At 57.9% G+C, this 11,157-nt stretch overlaps 2 protein-coding genes across 2 annotated transcripts in view; one reads left to right on the forward strand and one right to left on the reverse strand.

Moving 5' to 3' along the window:
* Positions 1-885, forward strand: part of SASH3 (SAM and SH3 domain containing 3) — a 4,093-nt gene extending 3,208 nt beyond the window's left edge. Inside the window, exon 4 of the mRNA XM_017741021.1 lies at positions 31-885. Coding sequence (XP_017596510.1) covers positions 31-291 — 261 coding nt within the window. The 3' untranslated portion in view covers positions 292-885. The remainder of the gene's footprint in view (positions 1-30) is intronic.
* A 104-nt stretch (positions 886-989) lies between these two features.
* Positions 990-11,157, reverse strand: part of ZDHHC9 (zinc finger DHHC-type containing 9) — a 12,556-nt gene continuing 2,388 nt past the window's right edge. Inside the window, exons 2-9 of the mRNA XM_008640867.2 lie at positions 6,200-6,360; positions 5,486-5,644; positions 4,530-4,667; positions 4,356-4,404; positions 3,986-4,088; positions 3,749-3,852; positions 3,470-3,635; positions 990-2,733 (exon numbers count right to left, since the gene is read on the reverse strand). Of these exons, the coding sequence (XP_008639089.1) occupies positions 2,629-2,733; positions 3,470-3,635; positions 3,749-3,852; positions 3,986-4,088; positions 4,356-4,404; positions 4,530-4,667; positions 5,486-5,644; positions 6,200-6,360 (985 nt within the window). The 3' untranslated portion in view covers positions 990-2,628. The remainder of the gene's footprint in view (positions 2,734-3,469; positions 3,636-3,748; positions 3,853-3,985; positions 4,089-4,355; positions 4,405-4,529; positions 4,668-5,485; positions 5,645-6,199; positions 6,361-11,157) is intronic.

Genomic DNA, 11,157 nt, shown 5'->3' on the forward strand with positions numbered 1-11,157 from the left:
GCGCGTGGGGAGGGGTGGGACACCCCCCAGTCCTGGGGAGGGGTGGCAGACCCCCCGACGGGGCACCCCAGCAGCACCACTAATGCCACGGCCCCTCTCCCAGCAGCCAGCGAGCCGGAGGATGCTGACACCTCCGAAGCCCTGCCATCGCCCTCAGGGCCCAAAGGAGACATTCCTCGGGACTCCGGCTGCTTTGAGGGATCAGAGACCCTGGATAGCAGCCGGGAGGAGGCCGAGCTGAGGGGTCCCGAGGAGCAGCTGGGGGCTGTCTCCATGGCAGAATCCCCCTGAGCCCGCCGGCACTGCCGCTTCCCGCTCTGGCCCTAACAGTGGGGTGGACTGGAGGGGATGGCTGCTGGTAGGGGACAGGGGAGCCCCAGTGGTGGCACCTCGGGGCCCGGCTCGGCCCCTGCACCAGAGCCAGATGCTGGGTGGGCACAAGGAGCCCCAGGACATTTTGCACGGCACTGCCTGGCACCACTGCCAGGGGCTCTGGGCACGCCGGGGCACCGCGCTCCCCGCCAGGACACCACAGGCATTGGCTGCCTTTTCCCAGGTTTGCCAGCAGGCTCAGGAAGGGAGCTGGGGAGGAAAGCTGTGTCTGCAGGCAACTAAAGCCTTCCCAGGACACTGACACTTCCCAGCATGGACACACGGAGACCCCCCTCACCCGCCGTGGGCGACAGCAAGATGCAAATAACACAGCTAAGACACACTGGAAGTGTGAGATGGAGAGGCCTGGAAAGACACAGGGAAGGGGGAAGAGGCAGCTGGCTTGGGGCAGTACAGACACGCAGGGGCTACAGCTCAGCCATTTTCAAACCAATTAAGTTTCCTTCATTGTTTTAAAATTAAAAAAAAATAATAAGAAGAAAAAAAAAAAAAGAACACCCAACCCTCACCCAACCCCTTCCTTGCTTCTGGAGACCCTGACCCGTGCAGGCAGGTCCCGGCAGGCAGCACTCCACACACCGCGTGGAACAGGGAGCAGCAGAGCCAAAAATACACTTTTTCACACTGAATTGGAGATTTGGTCAGTAGCGTGTTGGGGTGACTCCCACGGGGTGGGGCGCAGGACCCCTGTCCCCGGGGGATGGAACAGGATGGGGCTGGGCTGGCTGCGGGGCCGTGGCAGGGAGGCCGGGGCTCCGTCCCTGGCACACTCCAGCTGGGAGCTGCTGTGGCAGCTCTGCCCTCTCACCCGGGACAGGGGGCAGTGCAGGTGCCGCTTTAACACCGCACCTCACCCAGGGCCAGCGGCAAGGAGCGAGCTGGGAGGCACAGGGAGGCTCCAGAGGGAGCAGGGTCCCGGCTGCACCCGCTCCTCACCACTGCTGAGAGCAGGGTGGCACGAGAGGCCAGGGAGGGAGCAGCAGCCATTTCCCACTGCCAGGCAGGAGCATCACGGACACACACACGGGACTGGCCAGGCAGGACACCCTCCACCTGCCACCACCCACCGCACGCCTGCGGGGAGAACGGGAGCGCCCAGTGCTTGTGGCGTGGGATGCGGAGCTGCCGGGGCACGGAATGGCCTCTCCTCTACCAGCAGCCTCTGTGGGGACCCCACAGGTGTGAGGGTCCTGCCAGTGCAGGATGGGGGCTGTGGAGCGGGGGGAGCCCTGCCATGGCACAGAGCTCTCCCACCATCCCCCAGCCTCTCCTCCGCTGAGGACACACAAGTGACCAACACCACACAGCCCAGCCCTGGGCAGCTGGCACAATCCTGGGAAGATCCAAGGCTCCCAAAGCCAGTCTAGGGTGGCTGAGAACTGCAGAGCAAGGCAAGGGGGCGGGGACATGGGGACGCAGTGACACAACACAGAATCGGGGCTGAGGTTCTGCAGAGTGGCCGTGCCACAGCCGGGGAGGGCTCAGAGTGGACACGCGGCAGCAAATGCAGCCCCAGCACCAGCCAGGAGCCAGTGGCATGGGCAGACCCTTCCCTGCAGCTCGGCCCACCCCGGCACAACTGCTCTGTGGCCAGGGAGGGGCAAGGGCTGTCCTCTCCCTCCCTGGAAGCCCCAGGGCGGTGTGAGCCCCAGGGCAGGATGGGAGGGAGCGTCCCCTCACAGCTGCTGCCTTGCTACACCACATGAAAAGGAGCACAGGAAGAACGCTACTTAAAAACCGCTGCCAGCACAACTCCTTCCCGCTTGTTTGGGTCCTTTGGGCACCAAAATGTCTCCTGACAAGCCTTGCCACGCCAACCACAAAACAACGCGACAGATTAGAGGAAGGAGTGAGGAGGGGAGAGAGGACGCTGCTGCCACGATTGCTCTCCCCTTCCTGGGGGGATTCCTGGTCAGAGCCGGGCCCCGGCAGAGGGACAGCCCCAGCCCCGCGCCGGGATGGAGCATCCAGGACAGCCCGCAGAGCCAGAGGCCCGGCCCCAGGCAGAGCTGCCCTGGTGGTGGCAGTGCCCCGTGGTGACCAGGGCGTGCTGCCCACGCTCGCTGTCCCGTGCCACTGCGCAGGGCCAGCGCCGCCCGCACCGCGGTGAGTAATGACTAAAGCAAAATGGCCATGGGGAATCAGGTGCCTGCCATCCAGCCCTTCTCCTCCTCTCCTCCACCACTTCCAGCTTTGATTCGACAAAACAAGAAAGTTCTCCCTTCCAAGCAGATGCTAGTGCTCCGCTCGCCCAGCGTCCGGGGAGGGCACCGGGAGCTCCCCAGGCGTTCGCTGCTTCTCCTCTGGCATCTCGGTGTCGCTCACGGACGGCGCAGGGACCTGCGGAGAGAGGACAGAGTGACCTGCAGGAACAGCCCAGTGCAGAGCCCGAGCACACAGCCCCCACCGCTCCGCTACTGCCTCCAGCTCCACTGGCAGCTGTCTCAGCTGGGCTTGGGACAAGGAGAAACCAGAAACCAGGGGCCGCCCAACAGGCAGAACAGCAGCTTCAGGGAGAGCTGGAGCACTGGACTGCTCCAGCAGAAGTGTCTGGGCTGTGTCCACCAGAGAAGCGACAACTCATGCCCAAGCAGGAGCAAGCTGAGCTATTTCCCACCACGTTCACGGAATAATTTAGGTGGGAAGGGCACTCTGGAGGTCTCCTGTCAAACCATGTCCTTAATGCAGGACTAATTTCAAACACAGAGCAGGCTGCTCAGGGCCACAACAGCTTTCTCCAAGGATGGAGATCCCAGGGACAGCCCTGCAGCTCACATGCAGCACCAGAACAAGATGTGTGCAACCTCCCAGCCCTCCCAGCCCCACCGAGCTCCATGGGCAACAGCTCCAGAGTGCTCTCATGGCAGGACTGATCTCCAAAACCCCAGCCAGCTGTGATCTCCTTTGAGGAAATCCAAGGAAACCAACACACGCTGGTTTCCAGGGTCAGAGCAAACAAGCTTTTCAGCAGCAGCCTCTCAGCACAGACCCCCCATATCATTTTGTCCTTTCTAAGTCACACTCAGCTTCCTCTCGCTGTCCCAGAGCCCCCCCAGCTCCCAAGAGGATCACTCACGGCACTGGGGGGAGGAATGCTGCCGTCCTGCTGCTTCATGCCACCCTCCTGGGCCTGCCCAGGGCCCTGCGTGGCTGGGGGCTCCTGCGTGCCAGGCCCCTGCAGGCACGACCCCTCCTGAGCTGTGCTCTCCTCCTGCTGCAGGATGCCCCGTCTGTCCAGGACGCTGCAAGGACACAGCCACGCCATCAGAGACCCATGTCTCCCCAAATCCCACCTCTCTCCCCACCAGAACTGCTGCTGGAAGATGAAGGTCAAGGCCACCCCTCAGGAGCTCACCTGGGGGGCAGGGGCCCGCAGAGCACCTCGCAGCAATTCTTCACTATGTTGCCGTGGCTGTAGGGATTCTGCACGCGGTTCTTCCCAGTCCAGGACCCCTTAATCTGAAATAGTTGGGCACAAGCTCAGGTTTACTCCAGGGACACCCTGCCCCAGCCCCCAGATCCCTGTGCTGTGCACAGCCTTGACACACTGAGAAACGGCGACAGCTCAAAGGAAGAGGAAGGCTCTACTTACGTCTTCGTTGGTTGTCTGATTCAGTGCCACCAGGAAGGTGTGGAACCCAGTTAACCCCACCACCGACCACAGCGTAAAAAAACAGATGAGCACCTCCAGTACAGTGAGAACAGTTAAGGACTGGGAACAGCCTGAGAGCAGGCCCAGCCCACCTGTTACTGCCCCCAGAAACACCAACTTCTCTTCCTCTCCTAGCCACTGTTTTCTGTTTTGCTCTCCTCCCAAAAGCCACGAAACTCCTCCCCACATTGTCACCTGGGAGGAAAATGCTTTGAAAGACTCAGAGTGGCCAAGGCAGCCACTCTTCAGTGCAGCTCCCACTAACCCCCAGCTTTGGAGAAGCCAAGCCCTCAGGACCATGGAAGGATATGTCCCTGGGGTTTCCTTCAACGTGTTCAGAAACCCAATCTTCAGAGATTCTGCAGTACAAAAAGAGAGAGATTTTCTAATATGGAACATCCCACTGTGTCCAGTTCCCTGGTTTCACACCATCTGTAGCCCCACTCTGTCCCTCCCAGCCATCCAGCTTTCCAGGCAGACTCACTCAGTGCTACGTAGACGATGTTGAAGGTGAAGATGTAAATGGTGAGGAGGGAGAGCGAGAGGATGAAGAGGTAGAAGTAGCGGTAGTTCCTCTTCCCCACACAGTTGCCCACCCAGGGACAGTGATGGTCGAAGCGCTCTGGGGAAGCCAAGATGAAGATTAGCACTGCCCTGGCATGGCCCTGCCCACCTCTAGATCCTTGCTCCTGTTTCCACCTCAAAAATCCAGGCTGGCACAAACTGCCAAGTCCAACCCTCCGCTCACTCAGGACCCCACATTTTGGCCTCCTTTCAGGAGGTCAAAAGTCCAAAATCGTTTTATAATGAGTCATTTTGCACATTAAGAGAGAGTTTGAGCTTGACCCCTCATGTGTCTTCTTTCCCTGGGGTACAACAGCCACAGCACATGGGTTAGATGAAGGCCTGGGGCTCCCCAAGTTCTTACCCTGGAATAATCAGGAGAGGGTTCAAGGAACTGTATAAACACACAAAGGCTGGGAATCTGAAAAGGAGCAAAGGGGTGCAGAAGGATGGGATTTCTGCCTGGAGCAGTGATGCTGAACATGAGCCAATTACATACACAGAAGGAGGACAACAACCAGGGCACCCCAGGGAATGGCACAGTCTCTGTGCTGATGAAGGAGCTGCTGTCACCTGAGACACAACTCTCCACTGCAACCCTCCAGTCCTGCAAGGCCAGAGTCCAGTGGAACTCAAAAGCGGGCTGCACGTGTACACAGAGCAGCTGGGCTCGGTTAGACTGGTTACTGTCAAAGTCCTGGCAAAGATGAACCACCTGGCTCCAGATTCTGAGCAAACCTCAAGCTCCTTGAGTACAAGACGAGGCAGCCCGGACACTCCACCAGTCCGGAGCTGCCCAGCACAAGCCCGGGCACGGGCCCGTCCCTCCCCCGAGGCTCTCTGCGAGGAGCAGGCCCAGCCCCCAGCCCCACTCACCCACGCAGTTGTCGCAGATGCTGCAGTGCGAGGCGCGGGGCGGCCGGAAGATCTTACACGTGTAGCAGTACTTGAGCTTCACGATCTGGTTGTTGATCTGGAAGTTCTTGATGCGCGGGGGCGGGCGCTGACCCTGCGGCACGGTCCCGTTGGTGGCCTCTGCCAGAGAGAGCCGGGCACAGATCGGACCTGCTGCTACAACACGCCAGGCCTCAAATGACAACTCACTTCCCTGCCTTTCCTACCAGCGGGATCAGAGCCCGCTGGCTCCGGAGCCGGAGGCTGCAGCTCTGCTCATGCGGGCCAGAGCCAACCTGGCAGCTTGGAGGCAGGAAAAGGGATGCCAGAGCTTTCACGGGCATGTTGAGAGTGGGCTGGGTGTTATCACCCGCATCCACCAAACCTCCTCCCTCCCTGAAGGATCAAGGGGATCACTCCAGGCTTTCTACACCCCTTATCAAAAACAAACTGGGTTTGTATGTACATGGCTATGGGAGAGAAAGCAGCAGGTGAAACGGCTCCCAGGGAGGGACGCAGGTACATCCTGCCAACTTTCTGAGACTTGGCCAAGTACAGTGAGCCAGCAGATTGGGGCAATCCTCACTTTTGGAGGTCCAGCCAGGAAGATAAACTCTGCAGGGACTGTAACCTAGAAATATGCCATAAATAGAGAGGCTTTTCCAGCCCTCACCAGCTTGGCCGCTCCACACTCACCGATCTCCATCTCAATGAAGGCTGCCTCGTCGGGCAGGGCCCTCGGGATCACGCCAGGGTCGCTGAAGCTGGTCCGCAGCAGCGTGGCCATGGCGAACAGGAAGAGAACTGCTGCAAACACGGGGATGGCCGGGGACAGCTGGACAGCCAGGTACCGGCACCTGCGGACACGGGGTGGGAGGCGATGAGTCAGAGTCTGCCAGTGCCGGGCTGAGCGCCTGGCATGGCATCAGAGCCCGGGCACTGCTCAGATCTGGAGCAGAGAAGCTGTTCAGTACATCCTTCTGATCCCACCACCACAAGGGAACACTCCTGGGGCAGCTCCAACAACCAGGCACCATCACAGCATCTCCGTGTTTTCCACCAGCCAGGCACAGATACTTCCCAGCATTTGTTCTGTTTTCAGCTCCCGTTTTAAGTAATGCCAGAAACACAACCAGGCAGCTGGAGAGACCTTGTCCACTACATTCCTGGTGCCAAGGGATGGGACAGACCACTGGGAGAAGCACCCAAAGCCTGAAGGGACCCCAAGCCTGGAGAGCCAGAAGGCATGGAAGCCTGTGGGGATGGTGGGACTCTCTGGCTGGCCCCTAAAGGGCAGCAGCTTCCAGCACCACAGAAATTATTGGGATTAGGTGCATCCTGTGCTTCTCAGGAATGGATTCCTGTGGAAGCACAACATTCCCATGCAACAAGACATCTGGCTTCCTTTGGCTTTTCTGAGACAATGGACTGGAATGCTCCAAATAAAGCAGAAAGGCTCCTGCTTCAAGACCCCCAGCTCCAAAGGGAACAAGGTATGTTTGCTCTATAAATGCAGCAAGGCCCAATGAGGAGTTTATGGTGCTGATGCTGCTGATGGAGGAGATGCAAAGGGAGCATGGGACTCATCTCACCATGGCTGTGCTGCTCCTGGACACCCACAGCCATGTCCCCATGGGTGCCACAACACAGGCCGTGTGGGAGGCCTGGGCAGAAGTCCTGATTTAGAGACATACTGAGCTGAAAAAAACCACATTTTCCCCTGATTCCTTCAGAAAACCCCACTGATGTTGGGGTGAAGTTTAAGGGAAAGCCCACCCACATCCCACCATTTGTGCCATGTCTCACCTCTCCTCGCACACATCCCTTTGCCAGGTGCCTCCTGAGGCAGCTGGGCACCCAGGCTTTCAGGCTCCTGCCTTTCTAGGATCCACCCTTTATCCCTTCTGCTAAGGGCTGGATCCAACCCAGACTCCTGCTGTTCCACAGCTACTCTCCACGGGAGCATCAGGCTACTGCAGTGAGGGGCCAGGGATTATCCTCCCTGGTGGGGCTGCCATCCCAAGCAAGGCCACTTCCATGACCTCCACAGCAGTGTTTAATTCTGGACACCATTCCCACCATAGATTCCCCAAACACAACACAGTTTCCAGCTCCAGCTGGCAGCACTGGGCTCTGCAGGCCCACTGCAGGAACGTGTCCCGGGCCATTGCCCGACTCCAGCAGCTGTCCCCCACGCGTGACGAGGACAGAAGGGCTGCACACTGAAGCCACAGCACGCTTTAGTCACAGCTGCAACACCAGGAGCCCACAGCAACACAGAGGGCCTGGCCCCTAAACCAACATCCTTCATTTCAGACACTGCACACTCTGCAGTTCCCCAAAACAACGTCCCTGTGCCCAGCCCTGCCCACAGACGAAGAACTGGAGGGCCGAGCTTATTGTCTTCAGGCAGCCCAAGATAACTTTGCATTCCCTTTGCAAGGGCAAAGTCCAGGGACAGCTGCGAGTCAGTCAGCAAGTAAACAAAAACCTTGGAGCTCATTTAGAGCTCTCATTTAGGTAGAAATATGGGGTTAGGAACATGGAACATGGATTTAGGCGCAGGTCAGCCTCCTCTCTCAGGTAATCAGTGACAGGACAAGAGGACACTGCCTCAAGCTGTGCCAGGGGAGGCTCAGGTTGGACATCAGGAGAAATTTTTCTATGGAAAGGGTTGTCAGGCATTGAAAAGGGCTTCCCACAGAGGTGGTGGAGTTCCCATCCCTGCAGGTGTCCAAGGAACAACTGGACATGGCACTCAGTGCTCTGGGCTGGTTGACAAGGTGGTGACCAGTCACAGATTGGACTTGATGGTGTTGGGGGTTTTTTCCACCCTAAATGATTCTGTGATTATTCCTTGAAAAGCTGGACACTGTCTGCCCCAAAGGGCTGCAGCCTGACCCTTGTCCAGCTGAACAGACAGCTTTTGGAACCGCTGTGGCAACATGAACGTATTGTGGGTTTAAATATGGATCCACAAGCCGTGTTAAAGCTGAGCCATGGCCCTCCTGCTTCCACACAGGCTAAGCTTAGCTTCCCTTAGCTGGGCTGGCTTCTGTGGCCCCTTGCAGGTGAGAGCAGAGGTAAGAGCCAGAGGAGCTTCCACCACGGTGAAACTGCACCCCAAGGCCCAGCACGGAGCCCAGCATGGAGCCCACCAGCTGTGCTGAGGGGCCTCGCTCTTCGGGAGGGGACTCGGGGAACACGTCCACAGCAGGGAAAGCAGCCACACAAACTCTTGGGTTGGTACTCAGGTACGCTCTAGCACTGGGGTATCTTCAGTCCACGCCTTATCTCGAAGACAATTTCACTGCTCAGGAACAGACATTTAAAGATCTTTTGTTTGGGAGAGCTCAGAGCCAACAGAGATGCTCTGTTGGCATGTGAGGACGCTGCTCCCCCACTCCCAGCACCATATCTGTGCTCTGGAGCGTTTTGTCACCAAAAAGCAGACAATAACAGCACTATCACAACTAATCATCACAGCGGGATGGGCTGGGGGCAGGAAGGCTGAACAAAGAGATCATTGGAATGGGGAGCAGGGGGAGAAGCAGCTGGGAGGTGCCATGAGTTATGGTGCTTGGCTGGTTATTTTGCACCCACTTGGGAAGGTCTGTTGTAATCGGCACATTGAGCAAAGCCCTGGAGGAAGGGGAAAGCCACCATGCCAGCCCTGGTGACAGGGACTGCAGCCACGGCCACAGGGCAGCACAGCTCCCAGGGCTTAGCACAAGCTCTGCAGTATCACTCACTCACCCACTGTCGTCTCACCTGCAAATCACCAGTTTAACTTTGCTCAGCTACAGCACAGCCACATCGTGTGCCTGGTGTGAGTGCCAGCAGAGCTGTACCTTTCCCAAATGCCTGACCCTCACCAGGGCACTGCAGCCTGGCTGTGTGGCTGTTCACACCAGCCCTGATGGTGTCTAGCAGCTGCTGGGTTTGAGGTAAGCATGGAAGCAGCTGCTCCAAGGCCCGGCCGCACCACAACACCGTGTGCAGGCCCTTCCCAGCAGCACAGGCAGGGCTGGAGCTCTCCATGGAAGCTCTCCCCATTTGCCAGCAGTGACATATCAACTGTTAGCACACACCATGTGCTTCTGACCCAACTGAGGCAGGAGACAGACGTGTTATGCCGATGTCATTGCTCCTTTCCCAGCTAAAATCTCAAATCTCTGCACAGGCAAATCACCCCAAGATCCATCTGGGAATGGGGGTGCCACAGAGGATGTGGAGGCTGCAGGGAGGGCAAAATCATCTCCTGAGAAGGAACCCCATATAAGAAAAAGGTCAATCCAAACCCCACGAGTGGCCACTTCCTGCAGAAACAGGAGCAAAACAAGCTGAAGTCTGGACATCAAAAAGTTCACTTCTACTGAGAGTAATTACAATGATTAAAAAGCACCACTCAACTCACGTGTAAGTTTTGACCATGCTTGACACAGATCTAACCAGAGGTAACGCCAGCTCAGAGGCCCCTCTGTCAGACTTGGGTCTCTGGGGTTTGGAAATCAAGGCTACAAAATAAAGTCACACAAGGGGCAGTGTAGACGTTTTCAGCTCAGCAGAAAACAAAGACATTTTCATCTCTACAAAGCTAAGAAAGTAGGAAAAACAAAGTGACAAACGTGCTTGGGCACTGGAAAATCCAAGAGCAGCCCCCTCCCGTGAGGAGCCAGTGTTGCTGGTGCTATCATGCCTCTAACATTTACAGACGCCAAGTTTTGTGCTGAAAAGTGAGAGACAAAAGAAATCCCATTCCCATCAGCTGAGCGTGGAACTCGATTCAGGAGAGACAGGAACGGCAAAGGGAACTCCCAGACACTGCCTCCCATTATCCCAGGTCCTAAAGAGATTTCGCAAGTGCTTTATCTGGTCTTCTCCTCGTGCTGGAACACCTCAAGCAGACAGCAGCTAAGTGCCCAACCACAGGGCTGACATACCATTAGGAGTCTGAAATAAGGCCAAGAGGATGTGAAACTGTATTTTATGGGACCTGTTACAGAGCAGACCCAGTTAAACACAGGTCTCGGACTCTGCAGGGGCCAGCCCCAAGCAGTGGGAGCTGCTCCCTGCTGACAGAGTGGTGAGAGAGGTGCCCTTGGGCAGAGGACTCCGGTCGCTGCAGAGCCGTTCCCGGGAGCCAGCACAGCTCCGTCCCTCTGCCTTATCTAGGAGGGAGGAGTCGGATCTCAGGTACAGCACTGAGTTCTGCCAGCCTCTGGGTCCTGTTTGCTCCTGGCTGGAGAGATTTCCCCGATCCCAGACCACAGCGCTGCGGTTGGGGGGATCAACAACTTAAATTCCCAGCCACAGGGCTGAGGTGGCTCAGCCCCCTCACCTGTGGACACCGCGGAGCCGCTGACAGCACTGGAGGAACTCGGAGGAAAAAACCACCACCAGCAGCAGCCCCGCGAGTGCAGCCATCGCTCCAGGGCTGGGAGGGAACGGCGGTGGCTTTTCTCCTGACCTGGGTGCCCGTCCCCACCGGCCTCAGCTGTAACTGGAGCCAGCGCAGCCCGGAGCGCCGGGATCAAGCCCAGCCCGGCGCAGGGCGAGCAGCCAGACGGGTCCTGGCTCCAGGCACCCCGGAGCCGTGCTCAGACAAGGTGTGACTGCGCAAGTGATTCAGCTGAATGGAGCAGCAGCACGGC

The sequence above is a fragment of the Corvus brachyrhynchos genome, unplaced genomic scaffold, assembly GCF_000691975.1.
Source record: "Corvus brachyrhynchos isolate BGI_N302 unplaced genomic scaffold, ASM69197v1 scaffold351, whole genome shotgun sequence".
Lineage (NCBI taxonomy): Eukaryota > Metazoa > Chordata > Aves > Passeriformes > Corvidae > Corvus > Corvus brachyrhynchos.